Consider the following 27,672-nt stretch of genomic DNA (forward strand, 5'->3'; position numbering starts at 1 on the left):
ATTCCTCTGAGTCGCTGCCATAGAGGGCCAGCCGCTACAACTACTACTATCTATCTCACCACTTTCATCTCTCTCTCTGTCTTCATCTCATCTATCCCTCTTTCTAACCCCAACTCGGTCTCAGTAGATGTGTGTCTAACATGAGTCTGGTCTTGCTGGAGGTTTCTGCCTGTTAAAGGAAGTTTATCCTTGCCACTGTAACTTGCTAAATAAAAACTTGCAAATAGTGGATTAAGATGGACTGGATCTTATCCTGTCTTGATGCTGGGTCTTCATTAATAATAGAACAGAGTACGGTCTATACCTGCTCTGTTTGAATATAGTCTTGAGATAACGTTTGTGGATATTTGGCGCTATATAAACAAAGACTGATTGATTGATTAGTAAAATATGGAGGTTGTCTTAATGACATCATACATTGGTTTCTGAAGACATAATCGAGGAAATCTGACTTAACCTCCCTTTCAGTCAACCAAGAGATAGAGTTGAGGCAAGCCTTTGGGCTCCAAGCTAACAGCTACAATGCTGTCAGTCAAGTCAGCCACGCCCTTAATTATGCAAGACTAATTTATTATTCTCAAAAGTTATAAAAGGCTTAATTCGCCAACACTGAAGGTTGTTTCTTGGTGAATTTTCTATCCAGACGACCTTTATGTAACCATGGGTGAATAATCTTTTCAGAATTTGTAAGTTGTTTATCATTTGCTGCTTTAAAAGGTTTAGAATCAAATATTTAGCTAATTTTCCAAGGCGGAGCAGGAATACGAGTGCTGCTGCAGACTTTATAAAAGTGAATCATGTAAAAAAAATAGGCTGAGGCTATCAGAAATCATCTTGAGACGTTTTAGCCTTCGAGGGGGGAAACATATTTCATTGCCTGTAGTTAAGAAAACAGATCTGCACTTAGCTGCTCCTGGCCAAGACTTCCTCGACTGATTATTTAGGCTCCAACTAGCGGAATAACATCTGGAGTCATATTTAATAAACTTGTTATAAGATGAAAAGCTGAATAATAATGACTTCCTGGATGGCATTTCGCTTCTATAGTCCACCCTATTTCACTCCACATGGATTATTTCTTCCTGCCAGCTTAAACATAATTGGTGGATACCTCATACTTCAGGCAGACACCTGAAAAAGAGCTGAAAACTTTGTTCAATAGAAAGTGCAACACGTGAAGAAGAGGAGGGTTTTAATGAATGCATGAACCCCAGAGCCTCATTGAGGATGTTCATGTTAATAAGGTTTACAGGGAGACATCCCACACAGGAATTTAACTTCAATAATTTAGAATTACGTCCACATGGATCATTCACAAAGATACAGTATGAACAGCTGATCTGTCAGAGTCACCATTACTCATCTGAACATTTCAGACATTAGAAAATTAATCATTAGCGGTTCAGACATTCACTCCTCTCATCTCTGTCCTGCTCACTCCTCGGTGACGGACGTCTTCTTCTGGGTCAGCAGCAGGTCTTTGATTTGTGGCATCAGGTTCATGAGCTGCGTGCGGACGCTCCTGCCCTCTTCGTCCTGCTCCTCCTCTTCTTTATTCGCCTCCTCTCCAGCCTCCTCCTGCTTCTTGCTCTGGCTCTGGCTCACCAGCTGCTTCACCACCAGGCTCTGGTAGGTAGACAGCAGCTGCTGTTGCTCCTGGAACATCACACACACACACACACACACACACACACACACACACACACACACACACACATTTCAGGCGTTTAACTCACCAAACAAGCGCTCTCTGGCTGCGAGACTGCAGACAGCAGATGGAGATAACACACAGCTGCAGTGTCTGAACAGTACATGCAAACAATCCTGTGGTGAGGGAGTGTGTTGCCAACATTTGCTGAAGCATTTAGACCACACTGAAGCACAAATAAACATGTCTGCCTCCGCTGAGTTAGAAAAGTAAGGCACAAAGTAGGACGTCTGGATGAGAAGTTCCTCCAAAATCCAACTGAAACCTTTGAGAGTCAGCCAGTGGATTAAAACCTGCCTTAGCTCTGTGTTCTCTCGTCCGTCAACACCCAATGGTTCTTAGAACGCAGCACGGAAAAGGACCGCCGGACAGATGGAGTCATGTGACCGAGGTTTTCCTGCAGTAATCACTGAATCAAGGATTCTCCTCCTCCTCTCCTCATCCATGTTGTCTTTATGGTCTTCTGGAAACCTCTGACCTGTGGACTCCAGGCCTGGCTCCGCTCATCATGATGGTTTTATTGTTGTAGTTAAGTGAAATACGATCTGGTGATAACACAGTGTTTTATTCTGAAAATTAACGGGATGTTTTCATTTTGTTTTGGTGCCTGACTTCCTGTCCCGCTCAATCTGCTCTGTTGAGATTGATGCCAGCAAAAATAGAAGTCTTGTGTATCTGATCCAGAGGGCTCCAACCTGCCGGATCATAGACCCAACGATGCGGATCAAGTGAAACTTAAAACATTGACTAGAATAGAAACCTATTAGATCCGGTGCAATGACAGATCAGTGACGGACTGCACATGGATCTGGTGGAATTTGGCCGTAACACCATTGTTGTTTGCTTCAGCAGGTCAAATCAAACACACAGCATGTTACAGGTTGTGCTGAAGCTCATCTGCAGCCGTATAAATCCTGAAATGTGTTTTTAAAATACGTACCGTGGGTATTCGGCCCGTGAGGGTTCCGATGATCTGAGGCACGCAGCGTCCTGGTGCGTGCAACATGCAGTTGGTGCTGGCCTGAAAGAGCAGCACGCTGGTGAGGTGGAGGACCAGAGCGGGATCCTCCGTCTCCTTCAGCTGCTCAGTGAGAGCCTGACGGTGCATGAACAGGGCCTGCCTGCAGAACACAAGTTCACATTCATTAAAAGTTATGAGTATGAGTTTCCTCTTTTAAAGCTGAAGCAGGTTTTTTGTGAGTAAAGGATGAAAAAGTTTGTGAAACGGCCTTTTAGTCTCAAAGGTCATCGTCATTACCTCTCCCTCTTCTTGTCTCCCTTCTTCAGCATGAACCCACACACCTCCGCACAGCTCTCGATGTTGGTCAGAAAGTCCTCGATGGTCTGTGAGGATCAAAAAGTGAACAAGTTCCTTCACTTTGTCACAACAGAGACCAGCAGATGATGTAACGGACAGGAAACACTCACTTTGCCGTTCAGACTGTTGTGCAGCTTCATAAGGGGTCCTTTGGTGTCCTCTGACAGTTTGCCCAAAATCTTCACTCTGACCTGTGGCGACACATCAGACACATCTGAGATGAAGTCCACACTCTAACAACTCCCACAGAGCGGATCAAACACAGAGTCCTGATTAACCCTAACTAGATTAGGAGAGATCACGGCTCGCCTGGGGAGACGCAGAGATAGAGAAGAGGCTTTGTCTCTCTCACCTCGGTGCTGATGCTGCTGGGATTCTCCACAGACATCATCAGGTCGGCAGCCAGGAAGTTCACCAGGATGTTGGTGACGTCCGTGCACAGGGTCTTCAGGATGTGTTTGGAAATGTGGACCTGAGTCTCGTCTGCAGGATCACAGAATTTACATTAGATCATCACCGAAGCCTCGGCTGGCAGAGTGAGCCACACTGAACTAAGAGAACATTAGAGCGGGGCGACAATGACAGAGGAAGGCAATAATTGCAACAACACAATATTCTACTAATCGAGTATTCTGTCAATTATTCTGGTGGTTAACCGAGTAATCAATAAGAAATGTTGCATGCTCAGCTAGTTTTTTTCATTAAATATATTTATGTAAGTTATTACTACCACTCGTCATGATTCCCTCCCTTCAGAACGCTGCTGCCAGAGTTTTAACAAAAAAAAAAAGAGAATAGATCACATTACTCCTCTTTTTAAAACTCTGCACTGGTTACCTGTCTCTTTAAGAAGTGATTTTAAAGTACTTTTAATTGTTCTTAAAGCTCTTAACAGCCTTGCTCCTCCATACATCACTGATCTCCTGTCATTTTATGTTCCACCACGTTCACTGAGATCCTTGAATAATTCCCTTTTAAATGTTCCTCATGTGTCCCTCCCAAGTGCCGTCCGGAGAGCTTTCGGTTTTTATGCACCAAAACTGTGGACCTCTCTGCCCCTGGACATTAAAACGACAAGTTCTCTATGTGTAAACTTAAGACTCACGTTTTTTAAATTAGAGTAATTTCCTTTTAGCCCTGGACTGCATTATTACTTTTATGACCATTGTTTTAGCATCATTCTTTTTAATTTTATTTTTATTCTATCTTATCCTATCTTCTTCTTTCTAATTATTTTATTGTTCTGGTATTTATCTGATTTTTTTTAATTGATTGATTTTATTTTAAGTGATTTTATTTAATTGATTGATTTTATTATTTTAAGTGATTTTACATAATTGAGTGATTTCATTTAATTGATTGATTTTATTTGAAGTGATTTTATTTGAAGTGATCTTATTTAATTGATTTTATTTAATTGATTGATTTTATTTTAAGTGATTTCATTTAATTGATTGATTTTATTTTAAGTGATTTCATTTAATTGATTGATTTTATTTTAAGTGATTTTATTTAATTGATTGATTTTATTTTAAGTGATTTCATTTAATTGATTGATTTTATTTTAAGTGATTTTATTTAATTGATTGATTTTATTTTAAGTGATTTCATTTAATTGATTGATTTTATTTTAAGTGATTTTATTACATTTTTATTTTTTTTAGTATTTTTCATATCACATTCCTCTATCTTATTTTAGCCTTCTATCACTCCCTCTGTTGCTGTTATTTTATTTCTCTGTTCTTTTGTGAAGCACTTTGTGCTGCATGCTTGGATGTATGAAAGGTGAGTAAATAAATAAAGATGGGTTGAGTTGAGTTGTGCCATTACTGCTGTAACAATGCAGATTTATGTATTGGCAGTCAGTCAGAGCGTATTATACGCAAGTGAATCAACAGCGCACAAGCACGGCACGGCACGGCTCGGCATTACAGCCTCCCTTTTTTTAAGCTACACTTTTTGGGCATTTTTGCCTTTGATAGGACAGCTGAATAGACACAGGAAAGGTGGGGAGTAGAGAGTGGGGAAAGACATGCAGCAAATAGTCTACAGTCCAGAGTCGAGGACTGTAGCCTCTGTATGTGGGGCGCTTAATCCGCTAGGCCACCAGCTCCCCGTTCAGGATGAAGTTTAAAGAAAGTTTATAACACACCTGGTTTAAAAACAATGTAATGAGTGTTTAGTGAATAAAGTCATGGACAGTCTGTGATTTCTGCACGTCTGCGGCTGAAGACGAATTTACCAGAGAAGAACTTGGTTCCCTTTTCAAAGAGTCGGATGTTGTTGTACAGGTTGGTGATCTCCTCCTGAAGGTCCTTCATGCTCTTCTTCTTGTTGGCTCCTGACGGAGAGCTGGTGGAGGACATGAACACGGCCCGCAGCACTTCCTGGTAGGTTTTGTTCAGAGGCCTAAGAGACACAGAAAGTGGGAGGATGAACGTAACGCCCTCAGAGTGTTAGAGAAACCATCTCTGCACAGAATCCGTGTGTTACCTGACTAAATGCTCTGCCAACTCAGAGAGGATTTCTTCGGGGCAGTCGCTCACTCTCTCCTCTAAAACTGCTTCGATCTCCTCCAGGGCCATAAAGGGGGCCGCAGTCTGTTTGCTGCGATCTTGGCAAAAGTAAAACACGAGCTAATTAGTCTCACTGGGATACTTCAGTTATCAAAAAAAAAGGCTTAACAACCCAGGGGAGAGATTTCTAGCCAAGCAGGCATTATACTCTTGTTCCAGTAAAACACCTCAGTGAGCAGACTTAATGTGCACGCAGAGACAGTGTGTCCCTCTGAAGATGAACACACTCTGAGGCGCTGACTTTACTTTGCTGTGAAGGTCCGGTTTCCTCGTCGCTGTCCTCATCTTTCCTCCCTTTCTTCTTGGTCTTTCGGATTCGGAACTCTCTGGCGTTTCCTCCCCCGCCTCCTTTCACGCTGCCGCTGCCCTCTGAGAAACAAACAGATTACTGATGATTCATAATCCATGAGATTGAGTCAAACATCACAGGTATTCATGAACGATTCAGAGCTGGGAATGAGTTACTGCAGAGGCTGAGAGCACACTCCTCATTCTCAGAGTCTCTGTGCAGCTCTAGCTCCAGATTACTCTGACCATGACTTTAAACTTATGTCAAAAAGGCGCCTTCTCAACCTGATCCAAACACAGATTTCTGAGGATTACCAAACTCAGGGTTCATTCACATTATTCCTAATTAATGTCCACACCTTCTCCATGTCTTTGAGGAACATTTTCACGACCACTTTCTCTGAGACGTCAGGTACTGATGAACTTTACCACAGTACATTGTAACTAAAATTAAAGACAAGCTGCTTGACACATCAGAAAGATGTTTATAGTATGAATGGGCAATGCTTTTCAAATATTTGTTCACCTAAAAAAAATTGAAGAGTTACTGCAAATATTTTCTTATTTTTTAAGTACAATTTTTCACTGTTTTTACTGGTGGCTGGTTGTAATATGGTGTTCCCGCCAGAAGGTGGCTTTAGAGTGTCTTAAATCTGTCTTCTAACTGCGTTCAGTAAAAGAAGAAAAAGAAAAACATTAGCAACAGTCGCAGAGCTTCTCCGTTTCTGAATTTCACACACAAGTATTTCCAGGGACTGAGCATGACTGTAAAATGTAAACAAACACGCCACACCGAGTCACAGAAACACTGACATAAACATCGAGACAGACGCTCTCAGTTTCCGCTACTAGCAGCACCTCGTCCCGCTTATCTAATTGTATTTGGCTTGAAATGCCCATCCCCAGTTTATAGACCACATATATTTGACTGACAGGACTTCTCCAAAACTCTCTGGGATTATCTATTTTTTAAAAAGTTGCAAGACCTGGAAATTGTTGTTTTCAAATTTGAAGACCTTTCTAGGTTTTAACAAATTAACCCTGCAAATCAGGATAACAAGTGATCAAACTGGGACTACATATAGTAAAATAAATAAATACAATAGATAAAACAATAAAAAAATTGCTCATAAATGTTCCTTCTATTTATGTATCAACAAGCCTACACATTCCGACACAATGGGTGACACAGTATGGGATTTGCCATTAAATACAGAGTGGAAGAACAGCACAGTCGCAACCAGGGGTGCATCTCGCTCGGCTGGAAGTGAAGCTTTCAGCAGTGTGTCTGCCCCCTGGTGGCTGGCTGCAGTATGGGTAAAAAAATCCACCTCCCCATTCATTTGAATGGGGGAGCAGTCAAACTTTAAAAGGTGACATATCATGCAAAATGGACTTTTTAATGGTTCTCTACCTGAAATATGTGTCCCTGGCATGTCTACAAACCCCCCGAGAATGAAAAAAATCCATTCTGCCCCTGTTTTGATTTCTACACCTTTCTGTAAATGTGTGTGAAACGAGCCGTTTCAGACTTCCGTGTTTTTGTTACGTAACAACAATATCCGGTCTGTCAAGGAGTCAGAGCTCGGAGCTTGTTCAGCCCATAGACTGTATAAAATAATACTGAATCCCCCCTCCGTTTTTCATTACCTGCACAAATGTGTGGTAACAAGGAGCTTAGGAGGGAGGCATGCTAGTTGTAGGCTGTCTTAATAAACACAAAGGTCGGTTTTACTCCCCAAGTCTGCAGATTTGAAGATCTAGTGGATGATTTTTTATTTATCATGGATAAGTGCTAGCGCTAGTTAGCATAGCCACATAGCTGTGTACCAAGACACACGTCGACATACTGATAAATAAAACAACAAGAAACACTAAATCTGTGACCAATCCTTCAGAAAGGTCCTGCTTCAGGCGCCTCTCCGTCAGGATCAGATTCTGGATCAGATTCAGAGGGTTGAAGTAACGTGATCTCCGAGCAGCCGTGTATATTCAGCCAACATGTAAACATTAGATCAACGTGCTGGAGAGCCGAGGCCACATCCACTTCCTGAGGGGGGCGTGGTCAGAGAGAAAACAGACTGTTCTGAGGAGGACTGAAGAAGAGGGTTTTTCAGGCATGCCAAAATCCGATTTCAAAGTGTTTTTTTGAGCATAAACTTTAAAGACATGTTTTGGGGACCTCTTAGACCAATATATATTGATGAAAAAAGCGTGATATGTCACCTTTAAAAAATAAATACACGTCATACGAATGTTTCTCACATCCGTATGCTGTGGTGATATGTAGTTAGTATTTGACTGTTTTGTGTTCAAGGCCTCTTTTTTCTGAAAAGTTTCTTTTTTCGTTAGTTATTAGAGGTTAAAAAACGGGGTTTTACTTCCGGGTTTCCTTTGATTCACAGCTGCCATAGAGTGAAACTTCAAAGGACACACAGCGTCTTGTGATGTTACGCTGATGGGCGGAGCTTATTACAGTGGCTTCGCACAATGGCTGCGCCCAGGAGCGGGATTTTTTGGCTTCAGAACCGTACAACAGGAAGAGGCGGAGCAACGCTGTCCATTTTTATTTACAGTCTATGGTCGCAACAAGCAGACCGAATAAAAATGGCGTCACCGCTGTGGATGTTTTTCCCTGTTTCAGAAGGATACTTGCATAACACATGGTACATGTATTCAGAGGAGGAAAAAGTCCTCAAGTTTTAACACAACTGATCTTTAAGTCACCGGAAAAGTCGCCACTGCATTGAAAATGTACTAGAAATATGAAGCAGCAGCTGCAGCTAGCATTAGCACCATGAAGATGGAGAGTATCAAAGCGCTGTAGATTTGACAGCTGCAGAAAGATTATCAGAGATGACACAAAGCTAAAGCAAAAGATGATAAACTCAGTGAATGTACAGCACCTGATGATCCACCTTCCTCCAGGTAGCAGACCGAGGATCTCAGCAGCTCATGGTGTATCTGGATCAGTTTCCTGAGTCTACTCTGCAGACGTATCCCTACCTGCCCTGTATGATGTGATCTCTACACACATTCACAGTCTGATCCAGAACAACATCAGGGACAGAGGTTTGACCACCTCAGCCTCTCTGAGCCTCAGGTGTGCAGAAAGTGTGGGGCTTGAGTCGTGAGGAGTAAACCAACCTGAAGCTTTCTTCCTGCGCTCTGCTTCTCTCTTCTCTTTTTTGGACAGTGCTGAGCTCTCTGTCAGTATGGACACTTGCTTTACATCGTCTTCAGAAATCAGAAACACTGGATTGTTCTTCACCTCCTGAGAGAAACGGAACAGAAAAATAAGGTGCTTTAAAGTTTTATATTCTTCCTTTCAACATCTCTCTGAGTGACTTCATAAAGCAGGCCGTACCTTCTGAGCCTTCTGCTGCATGGCCTCATCAAACAGGGACAGGCAGTTACTGATGAACTTCTCACTGACCACCACAGACCCTCCCAGCACTCGGGCCGAGGACTGCACGTTGGCGTTTCTCATGGCCTGGTTTATCAAAATCCCCACATCCTCCTCTGTCAGGCAGCTGGGCAGGATCGGCTGAAACGAAACGAGGGTCAGATTAATACTCAGAAGTGTTTCTACATGAGCTCGTAGTCTATGTGATAACAAGTCAGCGCTGTGTGTACCTGTATATCAGTCCATGTGGAGGAGCTGACAGCTTCCTCCACAGACGCCTCCACCTGGTCCACCAGAGTCTTACCCACACAGGCGGCTCTGAGGAACAGCAGCTTGTTGGCCTTGAAGCGTTTCTTGATGTAGGTGGGGGGGTCAGGGATCCCCAGTCTGACCAACGAATCAAACTCTGCAGGAGGAACACATTCAGACTTCAACACACACTTTACACTCTGACCACAGGTGTTTATACATGCTTGATCAAACAGGAGAGGATGCTGATCTTTGAAGAAACATCCTAATATCAAAGATCCTCGTGGTCCACAGAGAACCTGGACTCTTCTACTACAGAGCCATGCTTTTGTAATGTGGTTTGGCATTTTCTTGCTTAAATATGTAAGGTCTTCCTGAAAAGGTAATTGTCTGGATGGCAGCATTATGTTTCTCCTAAACCTGTATATATTGTTCAGCATTAATGGAGCTTTCACAGATGTGTAAGCTACCCATGCCATGGACTCTTATGATCCTCATACCATCAGGGATGCTTGCTTTGAACTGTAAGCTGATAATAAGCTGTGTGGTCCCTCTCTACTTTAGGGCAGAGAATACAGCGTCCATGATTTCCAAAAAGAATGTCAGATTTTGATTCATCAGACCATAGGACAGTTTTCCACTTCACCTCAGTCCATTTTAAACGGGCTCAGGTCCAGAGAAGTCTCCGGTGTTTCTGGATCATGTTTATATATGGTTTCCTCTTTGCATGGTTCAGTTTTAAACTGCATTTGTGGATGCAGTGATGAATTGTGTTCACAGAAATTTGTTTTTTATGCAGTGATTTTGAGCCCATGTTTCTGGATCATGTTTATATATGGTTTCCTCTTTGCATGGTTCAGTTTTAACCTGCATTTGTGGATGCAGTGATGAATTGTGTTCACAGAAATTTTTTTTTTATGCAGTGATTTTGAACCCATGTAGTGATTTCCACTACAGGGTCATGTCTGTTTTTAATGCAGTGATTTCCACTACAGAGTCAAGTCTGTTTTTAATGCAGTGATTTCCACTACAGGGTCAAGTCTGTTTTTAATGCAGTGATTTCCACTACAGGGTCAAGTCTGTTTTTAATGCAGTAATTTCCACTACAGAGTCAAGTCTGTTTTTAATGCAGTGATTTCCACTACAGAGTCAAGTCTGTTTTTAATGCAGTGACTTCCACTACAGAGTCAAGTCTGTTTTTAATGCAGTGATTTCCACTACAGAGTCATGTCTGTTTTTAATGCAGTGATTTCCACTACAGGGTCAAGTCTGTTTTTAATGTAGTGATTTCCACTACAGAGTCAAGTCTGTTTTTAATGCAGTGATTTCCACTACAGAGTCAAGTCTGTTTTTAATGCAGTGATTTCCACTACAGAGTCAAGTCTGTTTTTAATGCAGTGACTTCCACTACAGAGTCATGTCTGTTTTAATGCAGTGATTTCCACTAGAGTCAAGTCTGTTTTTAATGCAGTGACTTCCACTACAGAGTGAAGTCTGTTTTTAATGCAGTGATTTCCACTAGTCAAGTCTGTTTTTAATGCAGTGACTTCCACTACAGAGTCATGTCTGTTTTTAATGCAGTGATCTCCTCTACAGAGTCATGTCTGTTTTTAATGCAGTGATTTCCACTACAGTCATGTCTGTTTTTAATGCAGTGATTTCCACTACAGAGTCATGTCTGTTTTTAATGCAGTGACTTCCACTACAGAGTCATGTCTGTTTTTAATCCAGTGACTTCCACTACAGAGTCATGTCTGTTTTTAATGCAGTGATTTCCACTACAGAGTCAAGTCTGTTTTTACTGTCAACTTTTTGAAAAGGTGTTGCGGTGTGAATCATACTATATCATGCAATCAATAATAATTGAATTGTATTGTATAATTTAGTGCTGTACTCATCACTTTGTGTTGTACCATATTGAGAATGGATGTAATGCATTGTATGGTATCCCCCTGTGTTGCATTGTGTTGAATAAGATCAAATTGTTTAGTTTTACCCTTCATTTAAATCTTTAAGTTTAAAAGTGAGATAATTAGCATTTAAAGCTCACTAAAGATGCGACAGTGTAACATAAAAAAAAACGATAATAACATTAAACGATACCTAAATATCCATTCTGCTGGAGGAAGGAGTCGACCCAGGTGTTTTGAGTTTTGGCGTAAATATCAGGGATGTAAACGGCTTTATCCTGTCGACCTCCTACAACGCTTCCTTTGAGACGTCCTGTGTTCACCAGCTCCTCCAGGACGGCTGAAACAGCAGTTCATAAATACAGACTGTTATTCAAACACTGTATATTTTATTTTAAAGTACTTATAATCTCCTCCATTATTTCCATTATACGCTACTTTATACTTCTATTCAATTATATGATTTAAAAAAAGGTTCTCTTTACCCTGCAGATAATAAATATTATACTAGTTCACTAACATTGAAGATGTTTTAATGCAGATCTGTAACTTTAAACTGATTTATTTTTGTATTCATGTAAAGGATTTGAGTGCTGTCACGACAAAGAGAACATAAAAACAGTGTTCAACAGCCCACAGTGCAGTGTAACCAGTCAGAGGAATAACTATTACACATGTTTCCTTACAGTACAGAAGATGTTCCTGAAATCCAAATGCTCCGATCATGCTGCTGACAGGTGTTGGTCTGCAGAGAGAAAAAAAAGGAAGAGCGTTGAGTCTAAACAGCGCGATTTATGAGGCATCAGGCGTCAAGCAGGAGCGGTTTTGTAATCTCAGATAAATCTCTCCTGGCTGAGTTTGCCTGTACATGCTGGATAGACTCCCTCCTCTTACCTGAGCAAACATGTTTAAGCCTTTATAATAACACATGCTGAGGACGAGGCGTGACAGATGACACAGTCAGCATGGTTGACGTCTTGAAACTGCAGCACAAGGCTGCATGTTTGCTCTGTTTGGGGACCGGTTTTACTCAGAAGGCAGAAAACACATCCAGAAAACCAGCAGAGTCAGCAACATATCACCAATCACAGACACGGACAGCCTGCCGTCAGCACATCAACATAATATTCAAACTCAGAGCACTGATATTAGAAAAATGTGAAGAAGTTAAACATTTAATCCAGACTATGATAATGACGTCTTATTTCTATCATTAGTGCAGATTGATCTGACTATGATAACTCTGTTTATTCCCCAACAGTGATTTCTCTCTCTGATTTAATCTTGTGTCGTGTGTGACAGTTTTAGACCTAATGTTTCAGCTGCAGCGCTGATAGTATCAAGCTGAGCGCTGTGGTTACAGGAGGGAGTGAACCACCTTCAGAGTTAACCCTCATGTTACCTCCGTAACCTCTAATCCTGCGTCGTAGAATACCCCTCAGGTTCTCTGATACACATGGACTAGGGATGGGATTTTCAAAAGCTTGAATATTCGTGCACTTATTAAAAATGGAAGACTTAAAGTTGCTGTTGGTAGGAATGGTGTAAAAAATGTTGCTTTTTCTGCTGAGTTTGGAGAAAAGGTCATAATGCCCGTCTGTACTCATCTGTAAGTGCAGTAATTTGAGACTATTGTGAAATCTCTGTGTTTTCCAATACCTTTGTATCAAGCAATGTTATTATTCCTTGTTCACGTTATGACGGATCAAACAGAGCTAATCTCCAATCCTCTGTCCTGATTGGTTAAGGGGCCGCCCCTACTACGTCCTCCGATTGGTTATGAGTCCAGCACTATCCTGACTGCACACGCCGATCTGTGTTGGGGGGCTAAGAGGAAATCTGTTTGGGAGGGATAGTGTTGACATTCAAAGTCCCTCTTTCTGAACAAATGTTTACTTTTTGACTACCAACAGCAGCTTTAATGTAAATATTTTCTCATTTTAAAAGTAAAATTTGCCATCTTTTTAACCGGAGCCTGGTTGTGATGGTGGCTAAAGAGCGCCTTGGAGCTGTTTGCTAACCGCATTAGGTAACAGAAGAAGAAGAATGCTAACCGCATTAAGTAACTAAAAGGAGAAGAAGAATGCTAACTGCATTTAGTAGCAAAAGAAGAAGAAAACATTAGTCGCTGGAGATACGTGTGTAGTGGTGTGAGAGTCAGAAACAGATAAAACTGCAGAGACTGAGCATGGCCGTGAAATGTAAACACACTTTCCACGCTGCTGCGCCACAGAAACACCGTCGTGATGGTAGAGACAGGCGCTAACCAGCACCTCGTCCCGGTGCTGGTTAGCGCGACTGCCACACAAACGCGCCATTAACGGGACAGGTGTGTCGTGGAGGTTTTACTTTTACTATCTAGTAAAACAAATGTTAGTTAGACGCTGCTGTCTCAACTGGACGTTTCAAACCTGCCACTCAATCACTTGAAATGCTGAACTCTAACATGGACTGTTGTGCTGTTTGGTTTGTTGTGAATCTGTTTATCATCTTTGTTTTCTTTTGTATAGTTTTACCTACAATACGTTCTCTATAAATGCTGTTATAAGTTCATCTCCAACTCAAATGCTAGAACAAAAGTGTAGGACTTGTGCTGTGTGCAGTTGTCACATTAGAAATAAGGGGCTCACTAAGTGAGTGGTCATGACTTACAAAGTCACAGTCATCTTCTGCAGGATCCTTCTCTCTTGTGTTGGTTTTAACTGCAATAAATATGTTCCTTATCGCTTCTGATTTGATCAGAACTTGCTCATTGTGCCTCTACAGCCTGGTTCATACGTCTGCGTCGAATCGACACCGTAGCTTACTCCGTAGGTCTGCGTAGCTCCCGTACCTACGCAGAGGCCTATAAACGAAGCTGACGTGCACCTCCTCCAAAATGTAACTACGCATTGAATCGTCGCGGACGTCAAGCCATGTGTCAGCGGCATTGTATTTCCCGCATTTACAGCACTTCCATTGGCCATGTATTTCATCTCCTCCTCTCTATTCTTCCCTGTAATCATGTCTGTATGATAAACAGCAACATATATCAGCTGTGGATTAACATAACACGCTCTGAATCGCTGTGGAAAAGTAAACAGAAAACGTAGCGGGGCCGGAAACAGGCGGCCAGACTCTCGGAGAGACCACACTGCCCTCAAGTGTTTCTGCAGAGTATTGCTGCGCGACATGGACACATCGACGCACAAGTATGTAGTGCTCATGTCCGGGTCTGACATTGCTGCGTAGGGTCGATGCAGAAGTATAAATCAGCCTGTAGTGTGGAGAAAAATGACGTGCCTAACGCCTCCTGTCACATGAGCGCACTCAGAGCCTGAAGCAGAAGCAGATGAGTTTAGGAAGAAAGTTCATAACCATGGTCTCCAAAATCTCTAACTGTAGCTTCAGGCTTTGTCCAACCAGCCATCTGAAAGAAAGACTTGGTGTGTTGAAGTGGCTTCATTGTATCCCCCCGCTCATTGTGTAGAAAATCAAGTCAGATGTCAGGTGTGACATACAGGTAGCTCTGAGTTTAAACCTGTGTTGGCAGACATGTAGCTCATGTAGAAGAACAGAGAATGAGGCAGTAAGACAGAAACACAGTTATGCTCTGCTACTCTTCCAGATTACCTCGGTTGTGCTCAAGAGAATATTTGCAGCTCTTGTTTGAGCCCACATGTGTGAATATGATAACTCTGCTTACCGTGTGATGGCGCTGAAAAGCCCTCGTATCCGGGCTTTGTGACGAGCGACAAAAGCCGGAGTGAATATGACTCCTCTGTTGTACTGGTCCATCTCTCCCTGGATGAGCTTCCCGAGGCGCTTCGACAGCTCCTGAGATGCATCATTTGACATAAAAAAGGAACCGTCTCAATACGAATATGAAAACATTCATGTGAGAGTGTGTCTGTGATGAAGGCGTGCTGGTGATGAAGACAGGGTGCAGTGTGGCTCACCTCTGATAAGAAATCTCCAGGGAGGTCATAGTTTTTACAGAGTTCAGCGATGCTGATCAACCCGGCCTCCTGCAGTTTGTCGTTCACCTCCTCAGCCAAACGGTCCAGGTACGTGCTACAAACAAAACAACAGAGTCGACAGATTTACCCAGCATTCATCTCTGCTCTCAGCATAAAGTTTGACACGGTGAGTCTGAAGGATCGATTTGTGCACCATGTTTACAGATTGTATTCTGGTGCTCGAGTCGTACTCACTCATCAATAAGTTGTCCCAGCACAAGTTGGGATCCTTTATCAGATTTAGCGATGTCGTTCGCTCTACTTTCCACGTGGACCCAATCCACGTTGATAATCTGAAAGAAAGAAGATCAGTAATAATAACTTTATCTCAATAAAAGAGAATAAACAGGAGTAGAAACATGAGTCAAATCAGGACAGCAGTTATTAAGGAGTAATTGGTGAGTGGGTCATTACAGGGAGAGACATGACCCTATGACCCGCTCATCATACAGAATCCCACTAACCACCCAGATACTAACTAAATACAAATATGTTGACATCCAGTATTGATTTAAAGATGATTTTACTGATATAAAAATATGTATCTATGCAGCTAAACAATAGTTCCTCACTCTAATCAGACTACATTCATTAGACATATTTTCTCCTCTTTCTTATTCCTACTGTTCAGAAAACCCGTCAACAGAGTTGTGCTCTTCAAATAATTTAAGAGTAAAGGCTGATTTAAGGCTGATTTATACTTCTGCGTTGAATCAACGGCGTACCCTACGCCGGGGGTCCGCGTAGCTCCCGTACCTACGCCGAGGCCTACGCACGTAGCTGACGTGCACCTCCTCCAAATTGTAACTCCCCGTAGAGCCGACGCGGACCTCAAGCCCTGTGATTGGTCCGCGTCGGCGGCTTTGTATTTCCCGCATTTACAACACTTCCGGGATCCCGGACATCGGCCGCACATCGGCTGTGTATTTCATCTCCTCCTCTCTATTCTTCATGTAATCATGTCTGTATGATAAACAGCAACATGTATCAGCTGTAGATTAACATAACACGCTCTGAATCTCTGTGGAAAAGTAAACAGAGATCGTAGCGGGGCCGGAAGCAGGCGACCGGCTATCAGAGAGACCGCACTGCCCTCTAGTGTTTCGGTGGAGAATTGCTGCGCGACACAGACACACCGACGCACAAGTATGTGGGGCTCATGTTCGCGTCAGCCCCTGCTGCGTAGGGGAGACGCAGAAGTATAAATCAGCCTTAACAATACAAATATCCTCCATGTTGTTTATTGGGGCTTAAGTGTTGTCATATTGTCAACAGGAGGAGGGGGAATTATGATTTAGTCACGAGTTGAACTCCTTTCTGATTGATTTGATATGACGGGAGTGATGTGGTTGTCACCAGTGAACTGAACCATTCAGTTTGCAACTCATGAACAGGAACGTGAGTGTAGGTCACGTTCCTGTTCCTGTTCACAGTAGAGGATCTGAGAGGTGTCAGGTTGCCGAGTGTTGTTTACTGTAGCCAAAGATTTACAACACCCGAAGGGAATTCAGAATGGCTTATGCGCCTTGCATGAAGCCAGTTGATGTGAACATTTGAAGGAGTTTCATGAACGAATCAGGACAGATCTTAACGGGTTAAAAACTGGCATGGTTTAAGAGAGGTGTAGCTTTTTCAGAATGTCATGGAAATTTTATTACAAATATGATGACATGAAGTGTAGCTGGTAATACTTGACTGTGTAAATTGTGTAAAAGCTTGGACGGTTGATCATTTTCTCAAGTTGGACACTGATAAAACTGAGGTTCTTGTCTCTGCTCCTGAGCATGCTGTGCCAAATGTGGTAAAACACCTTGATTTCTTATCCTCTGCTGTAAGGCCTGCCCTGCGGAATCTTGGGGTCCAAATGGACCAGGCTTTGAGTCTGGACCAACATGTAAATGGTCTGGTTCACCCCTCATTTCACTATTTAAAAAATATTGCAAAACTCCTCCCCATTGTGTCCAAAGTTGAGCTTGAGATGATTGTCCATGCTTGTGTTTCATCTTGTTTAGATTGTTGTAAATCTTTGTTCAATTGTCTGAGCAGCACGTCTTTGAATCGCCTACGAGTGGTCCAAAACGCTGCAGCGAAGCTCTTGACAAAATCATCCTCAAGTCTTCGCATTGGCTCCCCATTAAGTTCAGAATCCAGTTAAAACTCTTGTGACCTGCTCCACAACTTTGGAACAGTATCCCACTGGAACTGAAAGCTATGGACACATTTTCAAAAAGCAGTCCCAAAGACCCATTTGTTCAGACGAGCATTTGTGTGACCCGTCTGTTTTTAAGATATTTGTCTAATTGTGTGTAATTCTTGCTGTGTCTTGTGGTTTACTTTTTATTCTGTTATTGTAAAGCACTTTGTGACGCCCTTTCTAGAGAGGTGTTGTACAAATAAACGGTTATTATTTTTTAATACAGAGACATTCATTTTTAGTGTGATCTTGCACAACGAGTTTTGACCAATCAGAATCAAGTAGGGATGTAAGGATATATCACAAGACGGTAAAAAAATCTATACAAATAAGGGTGGATTAAAATCGATTCAAAAAAATTGTATCCGGATATTATTTTTAAACAGTTTAAGGCGCTATCTGCATTATACTCCGCTTAAGTCTCTTGCGCTGCTCTCTCGTCACTCTCTGAGTGGAGGTGTTTTAAGTGTAAAGCATGTTTCAGAATCAGCTGACTGCACACAGCGGAGACGCTCAGCTGGGGGCTGCGGCTGAGTGATAGGTCTCCATGAGCGATTTTTCTCCGCTGCTGGACTGATTATGACCCGGTTGCGCTCCTGGCTGACACCTGACCGTGTTCACATGCTTATTTTTCTCAATAAGAATGAGTAGACAGAAAACTGGACACTGTGAGTCTAAAACATGATTCTGTTCAGTTGTCCTGTTGCAGTAAATCCACATGTTATAGTCTGAGTCTTCACTCTATGACCATGCGTCCGCAGAGATTATCTATGAGCCTGCTCCTCACGTTGATATTCAGCGTGTTAACATTTTGAACACCTCAATAGGATCTGTAGCTGTTTAAAACCATCAGTAATATTAACCAGATTGTTAAATGGTCAAGCAAGTTGATTGGTGAGCCACAGGCATACCCAGCATCTCTGTACACTAATCAGGTACAGCGGATAGCCACCTCTACTTTAAATAATGCCTCACACCCTCTGCACAGTGATTTCCAGCTTCTACACTCTGGACGACGGTTTTTAGTCCCAAGGTGCAGGACACAGCGTCACAAGAAAAGCTTTGTTCCTGCTGCTATTACTGAGCTGAACAAGCAATAGCATTTATTTTCTCACACAGTCAGCCTCCAATTTTAAGACTTGAGCCCAGATTGTCTTATCTATTCATGTGATTCTATCGTTTTTATTGGTTGACTGTTCTCTGATATGTGTTTTAAATGGAAGCTTTAGCACTTTTATCATTTCATCATGTCTATTCATTTTACCATTTTTAGTGTTAGATTAGTTTTAAGATATGTTTGTATGTTTTGCACATTAAGTAGTTTGTTCTGTCTGACATCTATCTTGTAATTTTGTATTGACCGAACAGCTCACTGGCTGCAAAACAAGTTTACCCACTGGTACAAATAAAGTAACCTGAACCTAATATACATTGTGTCGTGAAGGAAAATTTGATTTAGGGGAAAACAAAACATTTGGCATTATTTTTGACATGGAAAATGTTCACGTTTTTTTAATGATTAATCGATAATTGATCGTTAGAATTTCCAAAGATCGATCACGGAAAATACTTGAAATATACATCCCTAATTTAAAGAGATTTACCTTATTTGTTTTAATATTTAATACTTTCATTTGGGAATTGTTCACTTTCCATTTTCCTATAATTGTTCTGAAATTTTCCAACAAGGTATTTTTGCACGGTGATTTCAGTTTTTTTGCAAGGTGCTGATAAAAAGTGTGCAGTGGTTTTATTACAACACACCTTAAAAATGAAAAAGGATGACTTTGTTTACAAAGAAATGTAAGAGAACAAATATATATTGTAACTGTCCATATCTGAGAATTGAAATAAAATAATAGTTATTTAAACTCGAGTTCAATCCAGTTTTCTTGAAAATCATTAGAGAATCGTGAGTGAATCGTACAAAAAAATCGGTATTTGAATCGAATCGTGGGTTGAGTGTATCCTTACATCCCTGATATGAAGTGTGTGTAGCTGAAGACAGAGACACATCCCAGCTCTCTGACACTCACCTGCTGCAGGTCCACGATGTTGATCCGTCCTGTTGAAGAGAATGACAGGACATGTGTTGAATCATATATCTTGAGACAGAGTTTGTTAAAGTGACCCTTGTATATCAGGGTTTATCGGGTGTTAAACTGACCTCCATGGACGTAGAGCTCATCCCGGATCTCCCTGCTGATCTGAGCCGGGGTGATGTACTCTTTCCCGTCCAGAGTGTGCACCACATCCAGCTTCTTCTCCTGCACCAACTTTGAAATAATCTCGATGCAGTTCCTCTCTGAAAGCCTGAAGAGTCATTAAAGCGTCATGAATTCATATCCCTGTGTCGGTGTTAACACAAGAAATAATGCAACGGAGCTACTCTCCACTAACAGCACTTCTGAATGAAGTATTAACATTAGTTAGCACTAGCTGCTCACAGCTGCTAGCAGAGTACATGAAGTTCCAGTTACCTTTGCACCGTGTCAGCAAACTGCGCTCTCTGGAAGTCCGCAGCGAGCCTCCTGATCTCCTCCCAGTCATCCGCCATCCTTAACACTTGATGTGTCTGTAGTTACAGCCTGCTGTCAGTACTTTGTTCACCTGCAACGACCAGGAAACCACTGTTCTGCTAGCTGGATAGAAACAGCAGCAGATCAGAACCACACGTCAACATACAGTGACGTAGGACGGAAAGCCACAACGACCAAACTTCAACACCCGCTATTCGTGCACTGATTACCGCAAATACCAGGAGACTCCGAATGTGACGTGTTTGTCAGAAAACCTTACTCCATTATTATTGTTTCTCTTATAACTCATACATTTCTTAAAGTGCACTCAATGTGTTTTAATGAAATAAATATACGCACTAATTAATAATACTACTGCTGATAATGATGGTTTATTCACTCAGTTTATATAAGATAAGATAAGATAAGATAAGATAAGATAAGATAAGATAAGATCAGATCAGATAAGGCATACTTTATTGGGGGAATTTGTTTATTCCAGCAGCTTGCAACACAGGACAGGGGGATATTACAATTGTACTTACATAGTTAGAAATATAATAATAATAATGATAATGATAATAATATTAAAAATAACAATCATAATCATAATCATAATACAATTATATCAAATATCACAGATACACACTTTGTACACTTCTATCATGAATAGACAGTAAGGTAAGTTATTGCAAAGGTGAAATTGCACCAGGTTAATAAAAACATACACAGAAAAATACACTGCGATTCAGATGTGAGATGGTTACAATAGTTTGTGGGTGTGAATCATAAACAATGACCTGGGAAGATAGAGACATAGTGCCAATATTATATTTTTATTCCAATTTATTAAATGAGCCATGCTCTTATTTTCTAGCTGCTCTGCATCTCTTTTTTGCTGCAGGACAATAACAAGAATCTTGAATCTTGACTGGAATAGTTTGTCGAGCTGCCCTGAAATCACACTCAAACAGGACATGAGATATGTCTGTTTTTTTCTAATTACAGAGAAATAATGTCGTCCAATTTTCCTCTTTCTGATTTTTTCTGAGGATAGTGAAATGTATTTCTGTTTTGAAAAATTAGTTTTTGATTTGTGAAATATTTTTTGTGTTTTGTGGATTTTTATTTCCTTCAGTTAAATATGTTTTATTTTCTGAAATGTTTTAGTTACGCAAAGTTTTGGCATTCCACAAAATGTCTCATATTTTGTGAAATGTTTTAATGTTTAATAATTTTATGTTTTCTGAAAAGTTGAATTCATTCTGCAGAATATCTTTGTTTCGCAAAATGTTGTGGTATCTTTTTCATATGTGTGTGTTTAATTCATTAAATAGTTCAAGGGTCTTTTTAAATATTTTTAATTATCTGAAAAAATCATTTGTTTTGTGAAATTTATTTTTGTTCCTCAAAGTGACCATATGTTTTGTAAAATGTTTTTAAAATTTTGAAAAATTATCTTGTGGCGTAAGAAATGTTTACATTTTGTGAAATTTTCTTGTGTTGCATGACATTTTTTTACATTTTGTAAATGTGTTTCTGCCATCCATGAAATATTTCTGCGTTAGAGAAATGTTTTTAGTTTTCAGGTGATTTTTTTTTATCGTCATCAAATGCTTATGCAGTTGACCTTCGAGGCCACCGTATCTTATCGATCAAAGTTATTTTCATTTACAGTCTGTTACTATTCAAACTATTATACGTATATATGTAAGTATAACTTGTTATTTAATAGGCACGTTTTCTCTCATCAATAGTTTTATGTCCGCATACTTTATTCACACTTGTATTATTATTTTAGATTGTAAGTGACTGTATTTTAACCTTAACTCTCTTCTCAGAGAACATTATGTTCCTGTGTTTAAATATTTTTCATTACATGATGAAGGAATTTGTTCTGGTTTCTCTGTTTAAGCAGACATACACCGTTAAGAACAAAAGTCAGAGTACAGTGTTGTTTATGTTTTTAATGGAAGAAAATGTCATCATTTAACCACTGTACACTTCTTATTTATGATCATTCCATTTTTGCCTGTTACAGTCTGTTGTTGTTGTTGTTTGTGTGAAACTTTTACTGCGGCAGTCTCAGCCTCGACTGAGGATCAAGGTTATCTTTATTATCCTGGCGGGGCGTTTTTTTATTACAGCCAGCAATACAAAACAACCATCACACAAACAATGGAAAGATATGATAAGAAAAATGAAAACATAGATCATCAGAAAACACACTGAATTGCCTGAAAAGGTATTAATAAATAAAAAATATCACAAAGGAGGATGCAGTTTGGACAAAAGAGTTTATTTCGTCTGCTCTTCTAAATCACAGCTGATAAAAATACTAAAATTTGAATAAAAAAAAATTTGCAGTAAGATATCTCACTGTGAAAACATCTATAAACCCCCTTTTTAACACTTCATCCTGAAACTACAACAAGCTGCAGTTCAGGCCTGTAAACTCTAGGGGGCAGTATACTACAAGGTATTATCTCTCTTCCAGTGAGGTTAACAGATGGAGTGGTACAGTGTGAGGCAGTCCATCATGCCAGAACAGACCTGGTAGGAGTGAATACTGTAATTATATGTCATATGCATATTCACTGCAGGCCTGTGTGTAATTAATAGCAAGTTAATTTTTAAAACAGCACAATCTCAATGAGAGAACTGTCCCTCTGTGTCTGACAAAAGTGAACCATGTCTCACAGCCATGTCCGCTTTAATAACCCACTGTGATGAGGAACTTCTTCAAACACCCTCTGTCCATATCCCGCCTGCATATATATCAGCATATAGTCTGCCAGTTTGATGAAACACACACTTTCTCTGAGAGTAAAGAAGAACTAATCAGTAGCCTCAAGCTCCGTTTTTATAATCAGAAGAAAAGTTGTAAGTAGATTTGTTCAAACTTTAGGATGTATTATATGATTCTCTCTGTGAGTAATTTCTGCCTCCCAGCTCAGATTTAAGTGACCAGTGGAGGTAAAGAGAAATGATGAGATTAGAGTAATGTATGGAGGGGGTCTGCTGGTTTCAGAGGGAGTGTGTAGGAGGGATGCATCGTCTCTGGAAATGGAGAAAATGGAAAATGTTCCACTCGGACCAATTTGTATATGAGAACATTTTTAAAAGCAAAAAGTGAGCTGTTAAATGTAAAATGTTCCTCCATTAGGTTCTTCTTAATGTAATGTGTTAGACTGTGTGTGGGCAGCTTGATAATTAAACATCCTAAAACAGAGCCACGGTGCAGCTATCAAACACACACCAAGTTCGCTCACAGCTCACTCAGCTCAGGACGGGTCAACTGAGGAAAGATGAAGGGATCATGTTTAGCGAGTGGATGAATATGCTGATGAGTTCTGCTCCTGGTTTAAGTGACTTTGTAGAGATCAGCAGCTCAGAGATGCTCTCTTCAGCTCTGCTGCCGTTGAGGACAGGATGTTGCTCCACTTTTCCCTCTCAGAGATGGTTGGTCTCCAGTAGCTCCTCAGGCTGCTCTCACATCTGTCCCCACTAACTGTCATTATTTCCCCACTCTCAAGACCACACTAACGTCTTTACCACAGTGTTTCTTAATGTTTTGACTTAAAAATCTCCCTCTGAAGATTCCCTGTGAGGACAACAGGAGAAATAAGCCTAAGTTTAAAAGCTGCTACAATTATTGTGACTGCCATCTTCGTTTAATAGGCCACAATGTAAAAACAATACATTTAAAATTTTGTGATTTGTGTCTGAATTAAAACATATGCATGCATAATTAATTATGAGTTGAATTTTAGAAGTTTCAAAATCGAGAGGGGTGTGGTTATATTTGTCTGAAAACAGTAGAGGTGGAAAGTAACAAATTAAATTCACTCATGTAACTCTTATTTATTTTGTGTGTCCTTGTACCTTTAAAGCAGTTTTTAAAATCAGCAATTTTACTTTTACTTAAACATTTCCTGTGTTAAGTATTGTACATTGCCACATTTTTATTAGCATAAACAAAAACCAAAAAGACACAAAAGCTGCCAGCTGATTGGACGATTTCTACACTGCAAAAAACTCAAATCTTACCAAGTGAATTTGTCTCATTTCTAGACATAATATTTCACTACTCTTCATAGAAGCTACACTGACCTAACAAGTCCAAATATAAATCCTGTCTCAAGATCTATCGAGCCCAAACTTACTTGATAAGTTCCTCGAAATAAGCTTTACATCTTGTATCAAGCCACTTGCTGCATAATTTTTGTCTCGTGCTAACAACCTCTGTGTACAACTAGAGTGTGCCTGGACCATCTACTAAGATCAGCACTGACAAAAGATACTGCAAAAATGTTTAATAACTTCACCCTAGATGTATGTTTGGAGTTGAAATCACTTTATTTATGATGCTATTGGTTATTTTACAAAAATTAGTATGGGAAAATCCTCTTGCACATGATTGCACATGGGCATATTTTACTCCCCCACCTTTTAACCTTCACGTGTGTAGATTCACAGACTAGAAGTTTTAAACATGAATCAAGCCACCAAGTGTGTCTGCTCTCATTCCTTTTTAAGAGTTTTGTTCTGATGCATGGATTGATGTTATATTCACTGAAACAACCCCATCACAAAGATGAACAGGGATGTGTACACATTTATGCACGAGGCACCGCAGTGCAACTTCATTAATTTTTATAAAACTCTGGACACAGCAACAGTATCAGACAGGATCTAATAATAAGTACTGTCCTCTGTGCTTCACATCAAGAAGGTAACATTGGTGACGTCACAGATACTACGCCCATTATTTATAGTCTATGGTAACTGCCTACATCCTCCCCTGTGTTCTTCACATTGAGATGGACGTTAAACAGAACATCCACTAGAGGACACCTCAAACATATCCATCTCGTTTGGACCTCCACCTCTCCTTTGCTGTTGAACCACAGACATTCTGATCCTGAGTTGAACTATTTTCCAAAGTAATCTTCTTCGTTGTGTTTTGCTGACCAGGTGTAAACTGTTGGATACGCTGCTCAACACTGCCCCCTTATTTTTCAGTGGTACCGCAACTTTTAGTCCATATCTCTGAGCTGACAGAAAACGTGCAGAAACACAGATGAAGTAAATGTAGATTACAGGCAGAAGAGCAGAAATGAGCCTTAATGATATATTTAGAAGTTGAAATCTGAATAAGAGCTGTTAGTGACTGTGCTATTCATCATCCGATAGATCAATAAATATTTCCAATAATCAATGACTAGTCCACTGCCAAGACAGTTGTAAGTTATACAGTCCTACGAGTGAGTTTTTCCCTCCCCCTGTGAGCTCTGCGTCTCTCTCCATCATGTTGTCTGCAGCAGTGTAACCAGAGTGCTCTCTTTAACAGATTGGAGTCAGATTGGATTTATGCACACACACAACAACCAGATGCTCTGAGGTTTATGTCTCTGCGTGATGGCCCGGGAATCCTGAATGATGTCATTCACATGGCCATAACGCTTCACAAACACTCTCTGCTCCTGAAACACAGAGATAGCAGGCAAAAAAAAACCCCTGACAGCCGGTTTATATCACCAACCTGTCTACCATTCTGCTCTCTACGACCCACCGTTAAATCTCAGTCTAAACTGGCTTCATGACAAGACCTGCGCTCTAGCTGAGTAAGTTTTCACAAGCTGAGATATTAAGAAACACATTCACAAAGTGAATGTGTCTGACGTTTTCTGAAAGGAAGAATAAAAAGGTCCTAATGTCTAATGTCAAACTTTCATACTGAAAAAATGAGGGTCATGTTTCCACAGTGAGAAAGTATCCTGAGTCCACCTCTGTGAACTGTAATCAAGTGGAGGTCCGTCAGTAAACAGGTTTGTATCAGCTGCTAGTCTCACTCCTGACCTCGAACTGCTGAACTTACTCTATAGACTGAGAGATGAAAGGCTTTGAAGAGAACGTAGAAGAAGAAGAAGAAGAAGAAGAAGAAGAAGAAGAAGAAGAAGAAGAAGAAGAAGAAGAAGAAGAAGAAGAAGAAGAAGAAGAAGAAGAAGAAGAAAGATGCTCCTTAAAATATCTCCTCCGTTTTCAATTAAAATGCAGATAAAAGTATTACATTCAGCAAGGTCACATCTTCACAAGGAACTAGACTACTCTTCAGGATATGATGGATGAAATACTTTGAAGTTATATATTTATTTATTTATCAATTTACTTAGAAGTGGGGTTGCAAAATGCTCATCAATAGTAGGTGTAATACCCACAGGGGATTTGTACGGTGGCCCTGGAGGTCAAGTAAAAAACCTTTAATGACCAAAAAAAACCAAGAAAATGTACTGAACACCAAAAAGGTTTCACAAAAAGCAAAAAAAAAAAAAAAAAGTCTCTACACAGAAAATAAATTAATGAAATGATAAAAAAAATTCACTAAAAACATTTTATGAAGTGCAAGAAATTTTCACATACAAAAAATACTTAAACATGTTTACAATTAAAGAGTGCAATATTCAAATGTGGGCTTTATTTGCTGAAAAACTGAAAGAACAGATCTAGCTTCTCTTAGGATCTGTGTCGTGTTCTGATGCAGCTGGTGGTCTCATTTTGTTTTGGGATGGGTTTTTATTTATTTCGATTTTATATTATTTTCTTTTATTTATTCATGTATTTATTTTATTTTATGTGTGTTTACATGTATGTATGAATATCCTAACTCAAATTTGTGTGCAGCTGATAGCCATTGTATCTACTCTCTACTGCAAATGTGATTAAAATGTACACTATTTGTTATTTCTCTAAAAACAAAACTAAATAAAAAGATTTGATCAAAAAAAACATTTGAAACAAAAACACAAACAAAAGTATGTATTCAAACTTATAATTTAAAAAAAAAGCAAAAAAAAAGAATAAATGCAAAAATATGTCATGCAACCCTAAAAAACGTTTTCCTTTTGTGAGAAGTCTTTGCATGTTAATAAAACATTTTTACAGTTTTAAAACATTTGTTTTACCCATCAAATATTTTTCCCTTATATGAAAATTATGAATAATTTAGCATTTTGGGAAATGCACTTGTTTTTGATGAAATAGTTTTGGTGTTCAGTGAAATGATTTCTGCATCATTAAATGTTTTAGCATTTGACTTTCAGGGCCAGGGTAGATCCTGGTCAGCTTAGCCCCGTCATTCCAGAGAGCCTTACGGCCAAAATTCCACCAGTTCTTGTTCGAGTCTGGTCCATCTCTGTTCCGTCACGGCACCGCAGTTGATAAGTTTCTAGTCTAGTTAATGTGTTAACTTCCACTGGATCCGCTCCATTGCGTCCCTGTGTTTCTGATCCAGCAAGACTTCTATTTTTGCTGGATGCCAGAGCACGACGCATAAACTCGACAGAGAAGATTGAGCGGGACAGGAGGTCAGACACCAAAACAAAATCAAAACATCCGGTTAATTTTCAGAATAAAACACTCTGCGTTATCACCAGATCGTATTTCACTTGACTACAACAAAAAAATGTCATGATGAGCGGAGCCAGGCCTGGAGTCAACAGGTCA

General features: G+C 40.2%; 1 protein-coding gene across 1 annotated transcript; it reads right to left on the minus strand.

The window, feature by feature from the left end:
- Positions 1 to 1,175: 1,175 nt before the first annotated feature.
- Positions 1,176 to 20,359, minus strand: ufl1 (UFM1-specific ligase 1). Its single transcript, XM_034699779.1, has 19 exons — positions 20,128 to 20,359; positions 19,815 to 19,960; positions 19,684 to 19,712; positions 15,649 to 15,746; positions 15,394 to 15,508; positions 15,141 to 15,271; positions 12,142 to 12,200; positions 11,649 to 11,795; positions 9,527 to 9,702; positions 9,258 to 9,437; positions 9,038 to 9,164; positions 5,849 to 5,971; positions 5,520 to 5,640; positions 5,269 to 5,435; positions 3,379 to 3,509; positions 3,137 to 3,217; positions 2,967 to 3,052; positions 2,649 to 2,829; positions 1,176 to 1,656 (listed from the first exon to the last, which is right to left on the minus strand). Exons 1-19 carry the CDS (start codon positions 20,202 to 20,204, stop codon positions 1,435 to 1,437), a joined length of 2,397 nt encoding a protein of 798 aa, XP_034555670.1. The 5' UTR covers positions 20,205 to 20,359; the 3' UTR covers positions 1,176 to 1,434.
- Positions 20,360 to 27,672: the final 7,313 nt, after the last annotated feature.

The sequence above is a fragment of the Notolabrus celidotus genome, chromosome 13, assembly GCF_009762535.1.
Source record: "Notolabrus celidotus isolate fNotCel1 chromosome 13, fNotCel1.pri, whole genome shotgun sequence".
Classification (NCBI taxonomy): Eukaryota; Metazoa; Chordata; class Actinopteri; order Labriformes; family Labridae; genus Notolabrus; species Notolabrus celidotus.